The following is a 22,780-nucleotide window of genomic DNA, read 5'->3' as shown; positions in this document are numbered from 1 at the left end:
GACGCGTACATTAGCAGACGCGTCTCTCATATACTGACGTCAAACGTCGAATTTCTAAGCCAACTCCGCTTAGTCTCGGCCAATAATCTCGCAGCGTTCACCTGCCAGTCCCGCCGACTGCTCTCCCTTCCTCCATCCCTTTCCCCCTGGACCCCCCCCCTCCTCCCCTTTCGTTCGCTCTCAAGTCGAACATTATGCTCGGCCGCGCGATCATGAGCAAAGTATGCGCACATATGCAACGTTCATCCATATTCATGCTGATTTCCGTGCAGTCGTGCTGCTCGTCGCGCCTGAACGATCGATTTTATCTTGTGCTTAATAATGTTCAACCGATGTATTATATGCCTCGTTCATGCAATTCATTAGCGATCTCTCTCTCTCTCTCTCTCTCTCTCTCTCTCTCTCTCTCTCAGGGACTTCTGAAAAATAGCTGTGGGATTTAACGCTTTAATTTAATCAGGGTTTATTTGGAAAGTGTACAATGTGAGGGTTAATCGAGGAATCGATGTAGTACTTTTCGTGGTAATTGACAAAACAGTGATAAGGAAACTCTTCCTTGTAGGAAGAGGATCGATCGCGAGATATCCGGAGAGAAACGGATACTTAATAGAACGACGTTAAACAAACTCCTTTTACCTGCCGTGAGTTTCAATCGATAAAACGTGCGCGATTCATTTAACGCGTTTCTCGCTCTTCTGTCGAGCTTTTGCCGTTATTATATTTTCGTCGCGCATTAAAGTTTAAAAAAATAATGGGAGTGATCTTTAGCGCATCGTCTACATGGCACACCATTTACGTAGGTGACTTTTTTTTTTTTTTTTTTTTTTTTATCAGGAAAAAGCCCCGTAAAAATTATCGTTTTACAACATTTGAGCGAGCAAATTAGAAAGGGTAGTCAGGGGAGGGGGGGAATAATTTGGACCACGATGAGAAAACGCTGAGCGGTGAGCAGCGCTGATCGCCGCTGGTCGCCGTGGATGATAAGTCTGAAGGTATCGTCTATGAAGAGCCATCGTGCGGAGCCGAAAGCCGCAAGAACACCGCGGGAAAAACAGGAAATGTGCCTCTCGTTCCGACGACCGAGGTTTACGGTACTTCGAACCGCGAACAGCGCGCGCTGGTATATCGCTTTTTATGTACATCGCCTGCTCACCAGCGCCGATACATTACGTCCGTCGTCGCGTTTATGGCACTGGCCAATCCCCCCCCTTTTCTTTTTTCTCCACACCAACCTGGCAATTTCTGCCTCGCAACTTCCGCCTCGATCCATCCGCACTCCGCTACTTATCGAAACGCAAATGCCTTTTTTGTAAATAGATGACGAGTTCTCGGGTATCTCCAACATTTCTCGTCAATCTCGAGAAAATGGCGATCGTTGGAGAATAAAACGAGTCGAACTGTAGAATGACTTACCTTACATAATCGTCGCGTCGAGAAAGAAGATATTTTCGTCTCGAAATACTTTTTTTTTTTTTTATTTATAAACGATGCACGACGTTGGAGATGCTCCAAACGCTCCTCTTTATACGACAAGAAATAAATATTCTATTCGCGACGTCTTCGTCTTCATGCGAGGACGTATCATATTCGAGGTATAGCCAGTCCTTGACTTGTAGATCAGGAATAAATCGATCGCACGGATATAATGCGATCGGGGCAGTTTACGAAATTACAAGAGTTCCCCGGTGGGAATCGACGTTGGGGGGGCCGAGGTAGGAAACAGGAAGAGGGCCGCGATGGCGGGAAACGCACGCGCGCGGAGTGAAAGGAGAAGCCAGATGAGAGAGAGAGGTTCGAGCACAAAAACGGTAAACAAGCTTCTTTCGTTGCAACGGCGACTTGGATTTATGGGGCTCCACTGTCCGGTCTATGGACCCCCGGCTTTATACGAGCGCGTACCAACCACCGAGGTTCCTTTCCGCTCCAGGATCCGCTCCCCCTCCCTCCTTTTTTCCCTTTTACGACGCTTTTCCTCGTCCGCGACGACCCGTCGTTTGTAAACCACCACGCGCAAACTTTTCTCAATCCCTCGCATTTCTGTCTCGCGTCTCGATTCTCCGCGTTTTCTGAACTCGACTGGAAAAGAAATGCGCGCAGGTATTTTCTTGTTCTTTTTTCAACTCGACATTTTTTCCCAAAAATGCTCTCGGACTTGAAATTTCGCCTCCCTTATCGTGACTTTCGGGAAACGAGAGCGAACGGATATATCGCGGCATATATTTCTCATGTAAAATATTGAATGAACGAAGGTATTCCGATATTCGATACTTTTCGCGACGACCTGCGCGTCGCTCAATTTCCACGACGCCGGGATTGCCAGCGTCGGCGTCTCCACCGCAATTATTCGCCGTCTGCGCGGCGACGAAATAATTACTTGGACAGTATATAACTACGGAACACTATTATCCGCTCTCCGGAGAAGCGGCTCCTGTCACGAATACAAACGACGCGACTGGTACTTGTGCTCCTCTCTTTCATCGAACTTTCGGGAAAATTGAAATAGTTCGGTCGGTCGCTTAACTTCCGCCGATATTCCTGGTACAACCCTCAGTACTCCCTCGGTTCATCACAGACAACCCTTCTCTCTCTCTCTCTCTCTCTCTCTCTCTCTCTCTCTCTCTCTCTCTCTCTCTCTTCCTTTCCTCGTTGCTCTTTCCGGTCTTTTGACGGAAAGATAAGTCGTTTGCATAAATTCGAACATGCGTACAGCGAGCAAAAGCACGAGTATGCTGATGTAACGTCAAACTGGTTACATTTCGCCTGGTATGCTTTACCACGAAACTTTAACGGTACTTTGGTTAATCATGTTACATAGTATGGTATCTACTTGTTTTAATTGACCGTAGTTCGTGATACGTGGTTGAAGAGCATGTGTAACGTTACATCCGTGCCAGACTTGGTCGATGGGTTGGATAGTAACTCTAAATTGGAAGTTTCGAGGGTGCTCGACTAATAGATGATGTGCATTTAGTACACGAAAAAGCTTTCATCGTAACATATCAAAAGATTGTTTTTCATAGCGCGCCTTGAAAACGATATTTTAATTTCAATAAAATTATTTACTATATATGTACAAATTACTGCATTGGACGGAAGATATCGAAGAGCTCGCGGATGAGACTGTGTAAGCTCGTCGTAAATCAATCAGCTAGGCCCAATCGAACATCGAATTGCCAAGAAACGAAAGGCGCGTCTGATAGGGGTTCAATTTCGCATAATGATCGTATTATCGAAATGGAGTGCTCGCGCGCATCGGCGAGTTAATTGCCCTCTTTCCTCGGTCGCCGGTCGAACCGCCTCCGGTCTCGCCGGTTTCTTCTTGTCTCACGTGCCAATATATCACTTATGGACTAGCGTGCGGACTGGTTATGGACTAGTTAGTCGCTGCACTCCTACCGAGAGTGGACTTCCAGGCGCCTCACGCCACTGCCATCACAGACTGTGCGGCGCCCTTTTTTCCATCCCCCTCTCACGTGCCTTGCCGCCCGCCGTCTCTGTTGTTTTTTTCCTTCTCTCTCTCTCTCTCTCTCTCTCTCTCTCTCTCTCTGTCTGTCTCTTTCTGTCTCTCTCTCCTTCTCCCTCTTCTCTGTACTTACTTTTTCTTTTTGCGTACAAACGAGACAACACGCATGCGTATATATGATCGACCGTCACGTGCACCCTCTATTATTTCGTCATTCGATTTCTCTTGCGCGACCATGATGAGGCTTGATTGGTTGAAACCTGCTTTGCCTTTGGGAAGTACAGCGAGGAGACCTTTTTGGCCCCTGTCACGAAAAGCGCGGTCACGCACCCGTCGTGAATCGATGGCCACACTGTAGACTTGAACTAAAAAAATATAATTTTGTATAAACGACGCTTGCATAATACACAGCTATTTTATTAAATACTTTAAGTATTCTCAAACACTACACATACATATAACGAACGATATATATATATATATATATATATATATATATATATATATATATATATAAAATAACTCGAGACGAACAAAAATATCTCTAATGCAGATTAAAAATCCGTTGTGTACAAGTTGAAATTATCCTCTAAGATGTGAAAAATTAATTAAAAAACATTTCATACATATACGAAATGTCTTAATTAATTTCTAGAAATATTTAAGAACTCGACACATGCATCTTGATATCAGCGACATTAAGTGTTTCGCATCTTGGAGGGTAATCTCAACTTCGTCGGCGATGGCCTTGGTTGATAGTTTCACAACGGATTTTTAATCTTTATTAGAGATATTTTTATTCGTTCCGTAGTCGAGTTATTCTCGGCGCATCGTAACGCGAAAGAAGAGTAAGGGATAAGTCAACCGCATATCGGAGGAGTGCCCTTTCGCCACGAAATCGTTGCGGCAAGTTATTAACGTGACGTGTCGGTATCTACTCGGTGACGGTATCGATTCTCGCCGTCCCGCTTTTTCGTCGCGTGCGTATGCAACATGCGGCATCTAGATGCCGCCGTGTCGCTTTAATTTCCATTTGCGTCTCCCGTCGACATTGTTATTAACCCCGGGTCATATCCTCGATCTTCCCTTGCCACGGAGGCCACGCTACAACCCTCCCGCGGCAAGAAAATAATTGCCACTGAATCCCTCGCAGCGTTTCTCGCGGTCCTGCAAATCATCTGACCAAACTCCGAAAGCGCGAGAAGATGCTCGCTTTAACGCAGCTATAAAAATAATTCCGTTTGTTGCACTTGTAAAATAGGAGTACGGAAATTGCGCTGTTCGGGGAGAGAGTTTCTTCCACGTTATCTTATACTTATTGTTATCTGGATATTTATCAGGCGAAATGTTTTCCGCGTCTATTTCGAAATTATTAAATAAAACAAAAATTATTTTGTTGCAAACAGCTCGATCAATTATCTCGCCACCAGGTATTATCCGTCAAAACGTTTGACTTGTACGCGCTCTTTATTGCTATTACGATCGTCCGATAATCAACGAGAGGACAATTAAAGCCAAGTCAGCTTAGCTCTTTCGTCATTGTGATCGCGTGCGTTCATAATCAGCTTCGGTTTCGAGTACGACGGAGGTACGACCCAGTTAAGGCCGCGCGTCGTTTCGTTTGCATATTTGGTTTGCATATCTGCGCCGAGTACAAAGAGTGCGCTTTACTGCCACGTCACGGATTTAAAACCGCAATTAACGTTACGCCACGCTCCACGGAGGCGTGCAGAATCGGAAGGGAAAAGTTAATTCGGAAATTGTTCAGGAAACTGTTAAATAGTTGGACTCCGTGCGCGGAGCCTATCTGCACTTTCGGATCGAAAGCAAACGAAATTAAACGTGATTTTACATACGTGAAACGGAGTCAGCTTCGTAAAACCGCGGGCTTTAGAGCGTAAAAGAAAGGAAAAATCAAACCAAGGACATACGCATACGCACCACGAAGCGTTCCCGATTTGCATCGAAGACAGAACGCTTATTGAAAAGGACACGTCACGATGCGACGCAACGATATTGAGACATGCACTCACGCTTAACGCGTCGCCTCGTTAGAAATATGCGCCGCGAGTCTCTGCATTCTCCCAGTAACTGTCCAGTAACCTTATATTACGGCGTTCCCATTGCCAGGTATGTTTCCGTATGCCATGCGTGTCATCGCGATTTCTATGCTAAACGCGCGCTATCGCGGCGCAGCCGACAAATGGAAGTCGGCGATTCCGGCGCGTTACGCGTCCCCGTTTTCGCCTTTTCTCTCCCACAGAGAGACGTTTCCGTGGAATCGCGAATCTTCCCGCGGGACGGAAATTTCTGAGCGGATGGCCGTCTGTCCGTATCGGAAGCCTGTAAATTTAGTTAACAAAGCTTATGCGGTCGCAGTGTCACGAGGATACCGTGAGGATCCGTGTGTGTTATTACCGGAGAACAATGAGCGCCATTGTGCGGTTAGCCTCACCGTTCTTCGATCAAACGGACTGATTATGTAATTAATTATTCGCAGTTCAATCGTGTTACATTAAACATTCTGGATTGGTGAGCTGATAAACAGCGATTACTGTGTCAATTTAAATACATAATCTCTATTGATTTTGGCAAATTCTCGATTCTCATTCGTAGGAACGTTGGTAATATATAATTACGATCCCGAGGGAGTAAATCGGAGGATATATCGTGTTTGTCTGAACGGAATTTCTAGTCTCCTCAGGTGGAGAAAACAATTTATTGGATTTATATTATAAGGTATAAAAAAAGCACAAGCTTTGGAACTTTCAAGGGATTGTCTTAATTTATTGTCGACGCGCTCGTTCGCCAGGTATTGGATGTTACGAGAGTTTAACGTGTTGGCGAACGAAAATCGATGTATGTAATCGTGTCTCGGAAAAGAAATCGAGAGGTTAATATTGAGGCACCGGCATTCACGGTCACTTGGAAGAACTAAATTGTGTAATGAATCTTCGGTGGTGCGCACTTTGCAAAGGTACCGACGACGCACGTAGGAAAGAATTATCGCGCGACCGACGAACAATTAATTGTCACTTCTACTTTAGGACAATTGCCGCCCGAAAGTAGAAATAATTAAATTCTAATCCCGCCGAGAATTTATCATTTCCCAGACATTTTTTACGTGCACTTGCCGTTAACTTCGTTCAAACGATGCATTTTCCTTGTTAAGACGTATTATATATTAGTACGCTCAAGCTTGAGAATATTAATATCTTATATATTTCTTTATTAAATATTTTATAAATTTCTTTTACTGTAATATGTTCAAAAGAGCCACACTTTCTCTCTCTCTCTCTCTCTCTCTCTCTCTCTCTCTCTCTCTCTCGCGGGCGAGACATCGATCTGTTTTCGCGAAATACGTTGTGGGCACATAAATCCGTATAGCACGGATAGCACGCTTTATGAAACTGGATGGACCGTGTACACGCAGCATCGTAATTTATTGTCTGTTAAATCGCTTCGTTCGCCTTAATGATGCCCGATGGCGATGGTGGGAAAGTCGTTTTACGAGCCGCGACATGCGTACATTCGCCGTCTTTTATCACGCTTATCCGGCGTTTTAATCAAGGAAGTCGCGATGGCCACGCGACCGTCAACTGGACCGGTGGCGTTTGTTCATTCATCTCAGATTTATGCGTCACAATTTCAACGACAAGTTCTGTTTTGTCCCCACGAAGATCATGTACGAAATTATGATACAAGTCGCGTGCCCGATTACGCTTAGGTCGATTTCATTGTTTTCATTCCCGAGGCAAATTTCGCGATGCGAGACGCATATTTTCTAAGGAGAGATCCCTCATTTGCCTGTTTCAGGAATAATGAAGAGAGAAGCCGAGGCTGGCGCTATGACAGGTTCCGGGGGTCCAACAAGTCCCCACAAGCGCTATCGACAGGGTGACGATGAGCTTCGTCTTCTCATCCCGAGTAAGGTGAGTGTCGTATCGATCGATATGCTTGCGGTATTGCGAAATTGGCGTGCATAACTCACTGTAATTCACGTCAGATTTCAGGCTGAAATTCTATCTATAATTTGATACGTCGCGTACTTTGATCGATATATTTTAACATATATTTTCTTTACGTATGTACACGTTCTGATTCCGCAAATATTTTACATATTAACAGAATTTTGGCCTGAATTGACAAAAATAACGCGAATCCAAGTGAGCCTTAAAAGACGGACAACACGACTCGAGAACAAAATCGCATTTGCCTTTTCCATCTATTTTCGCGGACGCGACATTGCTTTGCCCTGGCGTCTGATTAACGTTCTTTGTTTAAAATGAAAACGGATTTGTCCCGGATCGGAAACGTCGATGATTGGCAATATCTCCGTCTCTTTGACGGACGTGTAAATATGCGTTTCGGTGCACAATGCATGGATAGGCGGGTCGGACGCGCTTCCCACGTGCTTCGCCACTAGGTATCACTGTATTTTTCAGTCACGCGTGCTCGGCCTGGCTCTTTTCGCCGTTGCATTCCGCGCGAATGGGAGTGCGATAAAGCGAGTTCCCATACGCGCGGCACGAAACCACCTCCGTCCGTTTTCATCGTTCGGAAACAGTCGGTTCTCTTCCGGTCATTGTCACCACGCTCGGCAGACCGTTATCGGTTTCTCTCTCGGCTGCTTTCTTCCCCCCGCGCGGGAAACACACTCTTCTGCGAATTTTCTATGAACGTCGAGATCTCGGGAGTTTCGGCGGATCGACGAAAAATGCCGTCGTCTCTGCCGGCCGTTCAGGGCAAGCCGCGCCTCTCTCTCGGCATCCAAGTTACCTTCGTGTTCCCTCTCTATCGCCGACATATCGCCAGACCGGATGTTTCTCGACTGGGCGGATATTTTCTTGCGCCACCATTTCCTCCGCGATACAATAAGACGCAGGAGGCGAACATCGCGATTACAGCCGCCGCCGCCCGCTTTCGAGGGCATCGGGAGAGAAGTAATATTGTGAATCGAGGTCTATCTGTACCTCTCCTTTCGCTCGGTAGTGATTGATTGTAGCATTGAGAATATCGAAGGGAGCAGTAAAGCACTCGTTTTCTTACGCTTCCTTTGTCCGACGTATTTTCGAAGGAGGATGTCGATGAAGATTCTATCGCGAAACATTTCTACAGACCGATCAAACCGACGAACGATATTTTTTTTTCCCTACTCGATACATATTTTCTTCGATAAATATACATCGATATTTTTGGACTTGATTCATCGGGCTTGGTGGCGTCCAACTTCGCGAGCTTCGCGACGCGAGACTGTCCAATTATCGATCAATATCATTCCGGCTCGTTGTTGCCTTTAGCATAATTCTGTAAACCGCTTGCGCCTCGCGCACGCTAATAAGCTTAATTGAATTGAATGATTAATCGAGGGAGCCGCGCAGATAGGCGCGCCGTCATCGTGCGCCGGCACGCGAACGTCCGAAAAAAGCCAACGTCGCGTGAAATGATACGGTACGGATAATGATCTGGTGCGCGTGCGCGTGAAGGAAGTCACGACTCGCGACTGCGAGTCTTCCTTAATCATCGCAGATCGCCAGCTGATGACGAACGAGGGAAGGAAAAAAAAAAAAAACTCGCAAATTTGAAATTCTCGCTCATCGCAGGGTGCTACGCGACTCGCGACGGTTTTGGCCTTAAAGCGGCACGTGACATCATCGCGAACGGCCCTGGAGCGGCGATCGCGCCTGTTAATTTCGTAATGGACGACAGCAGCGATGTATGCGCTACGTCGAGCTTTGAGCTTTGGTGTGCTCCGATGCGTGCGACGACTTAATCGATGCCGCGAGGACGCCTTATTGCGATCCGATCGGCCGAGTATGAACGAGCGTTCGTCGCGCTTGATCGCGATCGAATCTCCAGCCACGTAATCGACGATATCATCGCGTGCCGTCATTGGTACACGGCGTTGTGTCAGGGACGCCCCCACTGCCTATAAACGTTGCCGATAGGGTACCCCGACCTTCACGAGAAGTTGCTAAATCCGTCGCGTTCTTGGAGAAACTTGCCGAGAATTTCTGCGTGCGCGTCGACGAGATGTCTCGGGGAATTTCTTCCGATTTTTTTTCTGTTTGCGAATTCATATTTTTCAAACGGAAGATGAACGCATCATCGATAACGCATTCCTGCGTTTCTAATATGTTCATAATATGCTCGCGCGGAGCGAAGTACGCCTTCTCGCCAAGGAGAAAGTATTAATTGCCAGACAATGTGTAAATTATGACTTATTTAATTAACTGTCGGAACGCGATGGCTCTGTCGTAACAGGCGTAACCGGCTGTGATATGAAACATCCGCGGCGTAACGAATTCATAAAAATTCGTGGAATATGGAATTATAATCATGCAAGTTTTGCAAGAAACGAGCGGTCATGTCTTCTCGGCGGCATCGGACACGTGCCGGAAGTCCGTGTAGCGATGAAATTAAAAGCCTAACTAGAGGTGGACGTGAGGCTCCTTTTATCGTGGGCATCAGACGGGTCTGGAGAAAGCGAAATGTTGATGCACGGGACTCGTGACGACGGAAGAACGGAATTTCCGTATTTCATCTTCTTTGTGCTGCGAGGTGGATTATCTCACTTCCAGATTTTTCGCTTATTAAATATTTGCCGTAAATTAAATATCTGTCGAGGGCGTTACGCCCCTCGACGGAAGATATCTATTTAATTAATACGTTACAAAGCTAAGAGAAGATTACCCGGATATACACCAGCCTTATAATCTACCTAATCCTCGGCGGAAATATAGATATCAAATATTTATAATTATCAACTTACCGTCACTTCCTTCGAGATCTGCGATTTCTCTTCGAAAATATCTTGGAGAGATTATTTTACCTTATAACCATTATTTATTCAAGCTAAACTTCTTTATCTCTCTGTTACAGGTTGCCGGTTCGATAATCGGCAAGGGTGGCCAGAACATCACAAAACTCAGAAGTCAGGTAAGCTTTTGCGAGCTTCGACTTGTCGTACTTTCGTTGTAATTTCGTCCTGTCTTTGTCTATCGTCTCTCGTAAAGTTCCTCGCTGGGAGCAAGAACAAGAGAGATAGCGAAAGACAAGGATCGCACAAGCAATCAAGCGGAAGATTGTAAGAACAGCTTTGAAATCGTGTTCTAATGCACGCTTCTTTGTGTATTACAAAACGATGCATTTTTACAATCTTCTAATTGTACGTTTACGTTTAATTTTAATTATATATATATATATATATATCGGATTTTCAGTTGATTGAGAGTCATTTTTGTTTCGTTTTGTTGATTTTTTTTTCCCCGGCGATTAGCTCGATCGCTTTATTGATCAAAGACGCGCGGCTTGCATTTTACTTTTCTTGCGCACTGTCTATGGATCGATGACACGAGTGCCCGTAACATAATTAACCTTTTAGCTCCCCGAAGCCTTTCAACTTCGTTTGAAACTAAAATAATTACAGTTTATATAATTATTAGTTTATATAATTATGGCACGCGGTAAAGGGTTGATACGAAGATTCATGTAATTTGTGTCAAGAGCGAGGCATGGGAGCTGCGCACAGAAGGCTTTGTTGCGAGAATTTGTTTCGCCGGGCGCTCGTCTCCCGTTCTCCAAAGACACCCCGTATCCGTACGAGCTTCATTATGCATTTGGTTCCTCGACAGGCGGGATGCTTTCCTCGTCTCCCGTGCATTTCGCGTTGTACATTCACATCAATGTTTCATGAGACATTCGTTACCTTCTCGGTTGCGAGGAAGCCACGATCGGCCCCTCGCCTCGTTCCGATTTTATCCTCGCGCCATATTTCAAGAGCGACGCGCGAAATTTTCTGCACACTCGCGATGATCAATGGCGAAAGAACTCGTTCTGTTTGTTATTTCGACGGAGAGGAGAGGTCGACGTGGACGAGTCCTCTCGCCTTGACGCGCGCCCGACGGTCGATACGTCACGTTATTTTTTACGTTAACGTCACGCCAGACCGCGCGTCAGGAATCTCTCGATCGTGTTTTAACAAGCGACAAGCGGGATTCCTTGCCCTGCTCGAACCAAATGAGTACATGAATGAGTACATCTCAAGATTTCGCGGATAAGAGTGCTCTCTGTTAGCGTGGTGACTCACAATCAATTCACAGCCAATTAGCGACCATCCACGGAAGTCTTCGACGAGATGACGTAACGACGAATTATCACGATTGATTATTGGCAAAATTGGCAGACATCAGCGTTGTTCAAATTCATTAGGAAATAGGATTTTTTCTGGAAAGGATGTCTGCCGGTTTTGCCACATGTCAAATAATTTGTCGTAACTTAAACGTAACGTCGATGTTCCGTGACGGTGTATCGATAAAATCATCTCCGTTGCTATAGCAAGCTGAAGGGGGATTACGCCGTAATCAATGTTCTTCGTATCGTATGTGTGCCCGTAATTCAATGAATTCCGCGACTACGATTAAACCATTATGTTACTCGCATTAACCATCTCTCTAGTGATGCGAAAATTTGAAAGAATCGATTCTGACATTCGATTTTTTTCTTTTTACCGAATTGATTTTTAGAATCGATGCATCGATTACAAAAAAAAAATTGATTCTCTTAGGCTGACCTGACGCTATGGTGCTGAATTTTAGCGTCAAACTCAGATCATGTGATCAAAAATGATCATTCAGATTTCACTATTCTGTTTAATTTTGATCATGTGATTTAGTTTGACCCTAAAATCCAGCGTCAGGTGAAAACACACTTTTAAAGCTGCTACTTTTTGGAAAAGCGAGGAAAATTTGGTTAATGTAATAACGAGAAAAGAAATTGAAAAAATTAGAGAAATTTCAAAACAAAATTCAAAAATCTTATTTAATAATATGAAATGAGAATCAAAGAATCGATTCTTTAAAGAAGGAAATCGATTCAATAAGAATCAAGATTAAAAAAAAATCGATTATTTATTGTTTCAAAATAATCGATTTTTCAAGAATCGGAAAAGAATTTCGCATCACTACGTCTCTCCTTAGTCTTAGTTTCAACGGGGCTTTCGAGTGCGCAGTTTCAGCCGTCGTATCGAGCTGCGATGTTAAAGTGCACTTTTGGGGGGTGGGACACAGGGTCTCTCGCGTTAATCGCGTAAATGTGCGCTCGTAATGTTGTGGCATATCATTCGGGGACCTCCGCCATGGATTTTGACACGTCCGACGGATGAAGCACGTCCAGTTCGTCGAAAATGTTCCGTGTACACGCACATTCCTCGTTCGAGTGAATCGGCTCTCTCCGATGCCCGATGCCGTGATATCTGCCAACAAAACGCATTCTTCTTTCGGTGAATCATGCCGCAGTCTTCCGACACAAGCGGAAAGACCAAGTCAGTAGACACCAGTAGAATAAATTCCACGCGGCTGCGTGTCCCTAAGATAAAAAATTGGATACAGCACCTTGGGAAGCGACGAATTAACGAGGAATTTTCTTAGCGTTGAATTATTGCGAGACGACTCGAACAGATTCTATTATAAACGTGAAAGATATCTTGAAATAGAAATACAAATCTTCAGATTGATCAGATTGATTTATATATAATCAGATTGATTTTATTATTCACGTTACTAGCCAATTTTTGTTCTTAATCAATGCGAGTTACACCGCCGGCTAAAGCAAATGAAGCGGCGCGATTATCGGTGTAATAATGGATATTCAATTATCTTGGCTAGCTTGAAAGGATCATTTAATTCGATAAGATATCGGAAGCTCCAGTCTCGAGTTTACTTTGCTCGATAAATACACTTTGCACAATGCGCTAATCGTTGTTTCCGAAGAGTGCTGTATTCGAGGGAATCACCAGAAAGGATCTGTTAGCGATTCACTTTTAGCTCGCGTTGCCCTCCTGGCGATTTTTTATCCTTCTTACGCGAAGTCCCCCATCGCTTTATGGAGTTTCATCGTTCGAGCGCGGACGTTACGTAAACTCCATGAGCGACATAGACGTTAAAGAGCTGTTTCGGTCGTGTGTAGAAAAATATTGGAAAATCGCGCGCACGAGAACATCGCCTTCGCTCGTGCGACAAATTGAACGGGTGAAATGTATCGTGTTTCGATAGATAATAAGTTACGTATTCTTTTGGGGAGATGCTCGGAATTTATTGCAATGATCTTTTTGTTCGCGTATCGGCAAATGGACGGCAAAGTTATTTTCATTCACGCGAATTACAAAACTCGCAGAGCTGGTCGCAGCGTCCATCTCGATGTCCACGCGGATGTCGTCGCGGATATTTTAAGCTCGCGTCGATAAAACTTTTCGGTTATCAGTTTTACGTGCCGGGCTCACCTGCAAGTTACATGGGATGGTTAATAGATCTCTTCGTTTTAAAGATTAAAAACTTGCTTGATTAACGGCGTTTAGCGCACTTCGTTAGCAATTGAAATATTCTCCGGATCGCTGTAGAGCGACGTCAATTAAGTGCCGTGCCGTGGGGGAGGGGAAAATTATTCGAGTACGCCTTCAGAATTCTTAATGGCTTCGGGACAGAGAAAAGAGGAAAGGGGGAGGGTGGGTAGAACAGCGATACCATCCGCGCGGTCTTTGCCGAGATGATACAAGTATGTCTGGCTGACTAAGCACTTCCTCAAAGAGGGAATTCGCGGCCGTAACTTGGCGAACTCTCGCCAATTATATTACGATCGTGAAAAAAATCAGCCATTCTCACCGGACTTGAAGTTTAAATCGAATACTCTTGTAAGCTTATCGAATGCAAAAAAACGTGCCGTAGTTCTTATGTAAGAATACGAAGTATTCGTTCTCACGCGATTCTCGTTACTCGACCTCATTTTTCCATGCCAATATTTTTCTCGCCCCCCCCCCCCCCCTCGCAGCCGGTCGTGAAGGTGAGAGGAAGGGAGGGAAGGGTTAGGAGGGACAGAATAAGGGAATGGGGAGGGGTTGTGGACGTGGAGAGAGCGGAGTGCGGGTGGAAAAAGCGGGTTAGGAGGTTAAGCCGCGAATTAATCCAGCCGTCAGACGTGATGTCTAACTTGGTTGATGGTTTGTGCCCTGGCCCCGCCCCAACCCCGGCGTTGCCCCCCTGGCGTTGCCCTGCCGTTGCCCTGCCGTTGCCCTGCCCGGAACGACGGACCCCGACTCGATCGGCAAATGGACCACCACGACCCTACCAACAATCGACAACAACCACCAACCAACCACCAATGAACCAACCACCAACCACCATGGCCCAATCGACAGTACAAAGCCTCAATCATTGTACCCGATTGCCCCGGACCCGAACGGTAATGACCAACACCACTACTTAATGTTCTTATTTTTCTTTGTCTCTAATTACGAGGTACCTATTAAGACGCCTGCGGCGAGAGCAACGAATCTATTTTCTGTATACTCTATATACACCACTACTCTTTTCATCTCTTTCATAATCTATTGTGCTACTACTATTACTATTCTTCTTTCTCTTCTTCTATCTAATTATCTGTTTATCTGTCTAGAAAATCTGTCTTTCTATCTGTCTGTCCACTTGTTTATTTCTATTAATCTGTCTGTTTTTTTCGTGATATCATATTTTTATTTTATTGACATATTACGTGTTAACGCGGCAATCATCCATTCGACACTTTCGTTATTTATTTTCGTATTCTTTTACGTTTTTTTCTTTTCGTTTTTCACATTTTATCTCTTATGCGTGTCCTCTTGACTGTGTCGCATGGGATATATTGGAAGAAAGCAGACAAATGTTTCAAAAATATTCCGTAACGTTCTCACGGAACATAATAATTTTAAGTTTTATTTTTGTTAAAGTCTTCTTTTTTATTGTCGCGATCTCGACACTGTGAAAATCTACGCGATATTCTGTTAGCTTAAATAGCTTCTTAAAAGCTGCTTTTCGCCTTCAGGTAAAAAACCGATGATTTTACGAGTAAAAGCCGCAATTCAACATGTGCCTACGATGCACCTACCATCGCCGCGTACGATCGCACGAATCGTTCGTGATGAATCTCTCGCGCGTCGCGTCTCCCGCAAGATTATTCGTTGAAGAAATTGATTTAATTTGTTCTGTTTAATTGTGCAACGGAAAAAAGAAAAATTATTTCGGAGAGAACGTGTCGCCGGCAATTTCGTGATTTGGATTCTTTTGTAGAAACGACGCGAGGACACGTAGAAGAATATATATCTTTTTCCCTAAAGTTTTCGAATACGTGTGTAGCACTCGCGTGCATCCATTTCACGGATTTGTGTATCTTATGTATGACCAGCGTGCTCTGCGTACAAAGATTTCGCTGATCTAACCGCACATACGAGTTCACTTATTTCTCTTTCTCTTTCACATCTTCCTTTTTTCTCGTATAATTTGTTATTTGTTGGTTTCTCCTGCGTAAGCGCCACACAATAAGACGTGTGCGATATCACTCGACACCCACACACGTTTATACACACACGTACGATGTCGGGATATGTTTTAAACGGTGTTTGTGTAATATGTGGCTAACACGGAAGCTAATATGTGGTATGTGACGCACGTGGCCGTAAGGCCGGCTCAGTGTTAAGGGTTACGATTCAAGGTGTTGTTATCGCGTTGAAAAGCCAAACGTAATGTTAAGTGAGTGTTCGTGAAAGAGAAATGTCGAGATACGTTTTCTATTTCGGAATCAAAGACGAGAGCCAAATTTTGAAACGTCGTAATGATAAACTTAGAATATCTTTCCTTTTCGTAGTTGAAGCTAATACTTTCTTTCAACGCGACAAAATACCTTCACTCTTTAGAGATATTTCGGCCCGATAGATAATTGTTCCGTTGTAAGTCCTCCAACGTGATTAATTAACTTGTCAAGTCGAAAGTCATTACCGTCATTTTGCGTTGTGGATCTTTAGCGCGCGCGCGCGCGCGCGCGCGTTTATTCCGAGTACCCTCAGAAAGATATTTTAATAATTTGCACCGGTTATACTTGATCGTTCACATCATCGTGGTCGATTATTGGCGATTACTATATATTACACCTCAATTCGCACACTCGACTGTCGTCTTCCTCTCTCAAGAAAGTATGTCGCGCGGCGCGCGTACGAACGCAGGTATTACCGGGAAATTTATCTTCGTCCTGGGATGGCAATAAATTTTTTTATCACCGACGGCGAAGCTCCTCGATGCCCTTAATGCGATTTTCATCCGAGACTGTACTGATCCGGCTGGGAATTTCGTCGTGATAAAGTACTTCGAAGTCGAGAACGATCCCTGGAACAATTTGCGCAATTACTACCGTCGCGATATAACGCCAATCGGACAAGCAGAAGCAAACGTTTGAGACAATTTCAGAAGTCAATATTGTCGGTTCGTTTAAAAACTTCTTTTAAATATAATTCTCATTTTTTTTTTTTTTTTTTAATACAATCAATATTGTTACTCGATTACTCTCTGATATCGCGTGAAGAATGGTCGAACAGATATATTTTTTCTACGCGTCCCATAAAACTGCGGTCCCTATAAAATATTCACCTATAAAATATTCACCTTAGAATTGTCGAGTGCCCTTCAACATTTTATATGCCAAGGAGATTTCTGATCGCCGATAGTATTCTCTTTCTCTTTCTGTCGCGTAGCAACATCAAACGCCATAATATGAACTCGCCGTTCGCGAATATACGTGCGTCTCCTGCGATTCTCGAAGGGATGACTTTCGACCAGCCAACCCCGTAGCTATCTGTATTATAACACTGTGATCCATCGTTTCGGAGTTTCTCTAGAAAACATCGCACTGATCAACTTGCGTCGAGTTACACGTCTCAGTTTCGACTCCCTTAATCGGGATTGTCGTTTTTCATTGCCGAAGTTGATCGGTGTAACCGTCTTGTTTTGTCCTCAAACTGGGCTAAGTAGGAAAAGTAACGGGTGATGGCAGCTTTCGCCAATCGTTTGAGAAACGCCGCTGGCTAGGGGAAAATCCCTAAGGGCGCGCGTATGCGAATAAATTAATAAATTAACATATAACAAACATTTGCATCTTTAAACACGAAACGAAGCTAGCCAAAGTCGCAAGGTGACGTCTGCGCAATCACGTTGCGCAGGAAAGCGATCGTTTTTTTTCTTTTTTTTTCTTTTTTTTTCTTTTTTTCGTCAAGAGCGCGAATACTCACGGGTTAAATCGTCAATCGGATGCTTCTCCCGCGGATAGAATCGATAGAACGTCAAAAAGAGCGCGTGCGGAACTTACGTGATACGTATATCCAGTCGAGTGGAAGATACGTGGCTTCGGAACGCGTTACAACGAGAAAGTAGAACGGAAGTGGACGACGAGGAACGGGAAAGAGGAGCGGAAAGGCGAGGAGAGACGGACTCTTTTCGTCTATTTCCTCATATTTGCCGGGGATGGATTCGTGCCGATCGTCGTCTCGGAAAGTTGTTCCGCGTTTGTTCTCGATAGCGGGAATTCTTGGCGCGTTTCTTCAGGATCGCATAGGGAAAGGGTCACCCGAATACCCGTCGTTCTCCTTTTCAAAACCCCGAATGTGTATGGAATAACCGAATAAAGAAAAGGGGAAGAAAAATAAAGTAAACCGCCAATCAATTCCATATCTTCCGATTATCGTAATTCGAGAGGAAGGAATTACCAATTTCGTAGCAAAACAACGGAGCACTTCGGGGCTCTCGGGTCCGCCGAGAGACAAATTATACGCTTTTATACGGGAGTGACGTTAAGAGAAGGAAGACGCGCGCTGTTCGAGTCTCTCGTCCCTGTATCTCGCCGTATTCTCTCCGTTTTATCGAGCGACGACGATTCGGCCGAGGAGGAAGAGAATCGGTATTGTCCGCTATCGGTGCAATTGGACCGGCGTGCGTATTACCGGCGGTGTTTTCCATGACGCGTAATTCGCCCCGATGGGGACGTACGGCCGTAAACGCGATCGTTCTGATCGCGCGATACGATTGCGGTCGAATGGATGTAGGTCGGGAAAATACGGTGAGGCCGAATCTAGTCCGAGCTTACGGTCGATCGCCGTGGCGCCGCGATTGCACGCGATCCCAACACGATTTTCGCAAGCCGTCGGCTCTCGTACGTGACGAAACTGCTGGCGGTACGCGTCGTACGCTCGGAGGCCGGATGTCTTCGTAACGCAATAAATTTCAACGCCCTAGTGACGTTCGTAATTTCTGCGAGATGCAGTCGGCGGGGTCGGATTTATCAAGCGGCTAAAGATTTACGGCGACTCTTCGACGGACATTCGGTAATCTACCGATACCGTACGTTGCCAGCTTGTTGTAAAAAAAAAAAAAAAAAAAAAAAAAATATATATTCTTTTACGGCGTCCTAATCGCGAAGCTAATCGGGAAATCCACCGATGCGTGCTGCAACGGTTGGTTAACGAAGAACCAACCGGATGTTAATCGGGTGGTCGCGCATCCGCGTTCGAAATTAATTTCGTAGCGCAACACCGTTAGCCGCGCGCGGTGTCCGAATATCGAGCGCGATACATGGCTGCCGCTAAATTTTTATCGACTTGCACAATGCGCAAATGTGCATCATCGCGCGCGATGTTATCATTGAGTGCCGATGCCGTTGTAACTTTGTCCGATTCGAGTCCGACATTCCTCGGAACAGGCGTTCGATACGATGAACATTCGTAATGTCGCCGAGCGCGCGATCAAACGCGATGCACTGTACGTACATCCAGCTCCGATCGACCCGCGCGCATTTAATTACTTTCTATTCGATTGGCATGGGGGGAGGGGAGGGAGGGGGACGGGGGAGGGGAGGGAGAGCGCGTTGGAATTTCATTGACGCCTCACTCACTTTGGCTCTGTTCAAAGCGCTCTAACGGGTGACACCGAAATACGCACGTGGAAAATTGGGGGATGGGAAAGGGAGGGGGAAGGGGGGGGTGGCATCGCTGGTTGATGTAATCACACGCGAACGCGTTTTCGTACGCACAACGTACGTCATTCGCACGGGGCTGTATGGTCGATATAGCACGTACGCGAAATCCATGCCGCACCAAGTTCGGCATAATTCTGGGAGCTGTTCTGATTCTAGGGTGCTCACCATCAGTTCGGACCTGCCCACTGTTCTGCAAGTGTTGAACGAGGTCGTACCTAATCTGGAGGAGGTAAGTGCCGAAGTTGTTCCGTCCTTGTCCGCCTCTTTTTGAATTTTGTTCATCAACGATACACGCGTTTTCACGTTCGTCGTCGCAATCCCGCTCGTTTGGGATTGCGTCGATCGACTCTCCCTGCTACAAGCAGCAGAAACATGTATCTTAAATTTCCACGATTTATTGTAGACACGATTTCAGAATGGCTCTCGTCACGGCAGCGACGAGATCGACGTGCGCATGTTGGTACATCAGAGCCAAGCGGGATGTATCATCGGCAAAGGAGGCCTGAAGATCAAGGAGCTCCGCGAGGTGAGTCATTCTCGCTTGATAATTACTCAGAACTGGTAAAGTGACATAACGCGTTTCCGCGTTCTTGGCAAACAGCTGTTTTGCAGCTCGTTACCGCGTTAGGCGATTTTGCATGAGAATGAGCCGTCGACAGCCGCGTATAAATCGAAAATGCGAAGAGTTCCGAAGCGCAAAAAGCAAAGAACTGAGCAACCGACGAAAAATGTTGTTGTCTCTGAAATCTTTTTACATTTTCAAACTACACGTTAGCTTCACCATCGAGTATCAGATATTTAATTTATCAATTGGTACGATATCAAAGTAGTAGCGCCAACAGCTTGGAAGTAAATCCGTCCCTTTCCGGGGCTCTCAGCGTTGGAGCTTTTATTTTATTTTAACAATTCACCGACGCCAAGTTTCGCTTCCACGAACGCAAACACCGCGATCGGTTTATGAACTTTACGTAAAGCGTACATAAACTTATTAACGAAGTGAGACACAAAAGTTTGAAACGATCTTATTTATAATGTATTTAAACTCTCTCAATTTAATTATGGGCACACGGGGAAACTTTTGCTACTCGTATATCGAAATGGATATTTCTCGAACGATACTTTGGACACCGCGTAGATTCATAGGATAGGACACGCGAGTTATTTAAAGACTCGTATCGACGGGAGAGAAGATCATTTTGTTTTCTCCGTTCCAAAGGACGGCGTGGCCCGATGGAATGACAATTAAATCCTTTTTAATTAGCAATCTCTCCCCGACATTGTGGCCTCGATTTTACATAACGAGCTCCACACTCATCCGGATTTTCCAGCGAAGGGCTCGCCCTGGCTGGCTGGCTGCCTGGCTGGCTGGTTGGCTGGCTAGTTGGCCCGTTCTGAAATATGCAACGTGGCCAAGTGGCTCGTTACGTTTTCGCGTTCACGAGAAACAAAACCAAACGTAGCCGACCGACCGAGCTTTTGTCCCGCCTCGAATCAGTGAGTATTCGAGTTGGAGTGCCGTCACTTTGCCTCTCACTTAGTCTCTCTCGTCACTTTGCATATCTCTCTTTCTCTTCCTCTTCCTCTTCCGAAAGATTCGTTCCTTTTTTTCATCGACCCGACGATTTATTCCATTGACATACTGGAATTTATTTTAAAAAGTTCGTATTTTGGAAGATGACATAAATAATCGAATTGTTGCAACGCCACTGCATTTGTACCGCAGTTATTTTCTTAATATCGCGATTATTAGCATAATGAGACTAATTGAAATAGCGATCATACGTAAAAATGGCAATCGTATGTAATAATATTAAACATAATATGTGAGATATGCAATTTTAATCGGCTGTATTTTCGCAGTGCTGGTTAATTAATTAGAGTGTATTAACCCATGATAATTTTTATTTACCGCGTATTTCTCCGCCGTTGCCGTCATTATCCGGCTGCAAGCGAATTTAGCAAACTCCATATGGCGCAACGCGCGGAATAATGTTGTTTGGCAATTTGCTGAAAACTTATTCGTAATTTCGTCAGCCTTAACATCCTCCCCGGTGAAGAGCAGCCGAGATAATTAGTCTATTAGAGTTTAGTTAACTGCCGCGTCAGATAATACATTTAAACGTATTGCTCGGGATGGGAGAGGAGAGACGAAACAATCGAGTTTCACAACATGACGTTACATCAAAAAGATGAAGGTAAAACAGCGAATTCTTTTAATCAATCAGAAAAAAAATGTTTTATATTATGCGCCCGGCGCGGCGAGTTTTAAACTTTTTAAACGGCCTCGGAATCTTCTGCAAAGTCCCGCGCAACAAATGAAATAAATTCCGACGGTTTCGCTTGGCGGCCAATCAAAATTCATGCCTGAATAATCTGGCGCGATTCGCGAGATGAAAAACAGGAAAATTGTTCGCTGTACGTTCGGTACGACGATAGATAATAATAAAAGCATCCGCCACACGAGTCAGACTGGGGGATCCTCTACCTTTACTCCCGTCGAACGGAAGACACGGCACCGCCACTCGGCGACATCGCCGAGTCGTTTTATTTCGATTCTGCGGAAGCGGGTAGGGATAACTTTATTGATTTCGAACGGGATTCCGGCGCGCTCTTCTCTTCTTTTTTTTTTTTTTCCTATCGTGTCATCGAGAATTCCGTCTCGCTGCCAGAAAACGCGGGGCTCGCTGATCGCCGGCGTTTTCCCATCGGCAGGAAGATAAAGATTGAATGGGTTGTTTATTATTCCACGCGAGTACGAAGCGCGCAATTGTCCGGAATTCTATTTTCTTTGCCCTTTCCGACCGACGGTTCGGGAAAGGGGAGGGAGGAGGGGAAACGATCCTTCCCGTGACTTATCCGCTTAGGCGCTAACAAAATGGTGCAGATTTTCAAAACGTCAAGTCGCAATCTGAAATGCGGCTTGAATAGATGGCAATTTTCCGCAAATTTGTCGCGCGAAAGGTTGTCCGACTGTGCGCTCGATTTATCGCGCGAATTATTTACGCGGCTGATACGACAGTGCGTTTACGCGCGGACAATGCGTGCGACAATGAGAATTGCGGGCGATCGAAATTTATCGAGTGTTCCGACCATCGCGCGCGGGACCCCACGGTTGTGGGTTTATCACACCTCTAATTAACCTCCCTTGAGTTTCCCAGTCGCTTGATAACTAGACTAGTTAATTGCAAAGCAATATGCGCTTTCATACGACAAATAATTCGAAAACATTTATGTATGAGAGACTCTTAACATTCTCGATTTAATCGACCTTCTGAGACGAAGCTGCACTGAAAAATTCGCCGAATATCCGCGCATTTGTTCCGGAATTTTTTTTCTCCGTCGGCATTATCGAAACAGAATTTCCGACGATACGAGGTCCATGCAAATAGAATGACCGATAGGCCCGAATACTCCTCGATAACGACGTCCGAAGAATTGTGAAAAGAATATGGGATGCGAGAGAGAAAATATGCATGACACAAAGCGCGATGG

At 45.1% G+C, this 22,780-nt stretch overlaps 1 protein-coding gene across 1 annotated transcript in view; it reads left to right on the top strand.

Moving 5' to 3' along the window:
• The window catches only part of HnRNP-K (Heterogeneous nuclear ribonucleoprotein K), a 58,586-nt gene that overhangs the window by 7,476 nt on the left and 28,330 nt on the right, over positions 1 to 22,780 (top strand). The window contains exons 3-7 of the mRNA XM_089072272.1: positions 7,280 to 7,395; positions 10,346 to 10,402; positions 14,655 to 14,698; positions 19,445 to 19,517; positions 19,704 to 19,814. Of these exons, the coding sequence (XP_088928398.1) occupies positions 7,285 to 7,395; positions 10,346 to 10,402; positions 14,655 to 14,698; positions 19,445 to 19,517; positions 19,704 to 19,814 (396 nt within the window). The 5' untranslated portion in view covers positions 7,280 to 7,284. The remainder of the gene's footprint in view (positions 1 to 7,279; positions 7,396 to 10,345; positions 10,403 to 14,654; positions 14,699 to 19,444; positions 19,518 to 19,703; positions 19,815 to 22,780) is intronic.

This window comes from Pogonomyrmex barbatus, unplaced genomic scaffold (genome assembly GCF_055798465.1).
Source record: "Pogonomyrmex barbatus isolate J1 unplaced genomic scaffold, ASM5579846v1 scaffold13, whole genome shotgun sequence".
Classification (NCBI taxonomy): Eukaryota; Metazoa; Arthropoda; class Insecta; order Hymenoptera; family Formicidae; genus Pogonomyrmex; species Pogonomyrmex barbatus.
The sequence above is the reverse complement of the archived record's forward strand: the minus strand, read 5'-3'. Positions and strand labels throughout refer to the sequence as shown.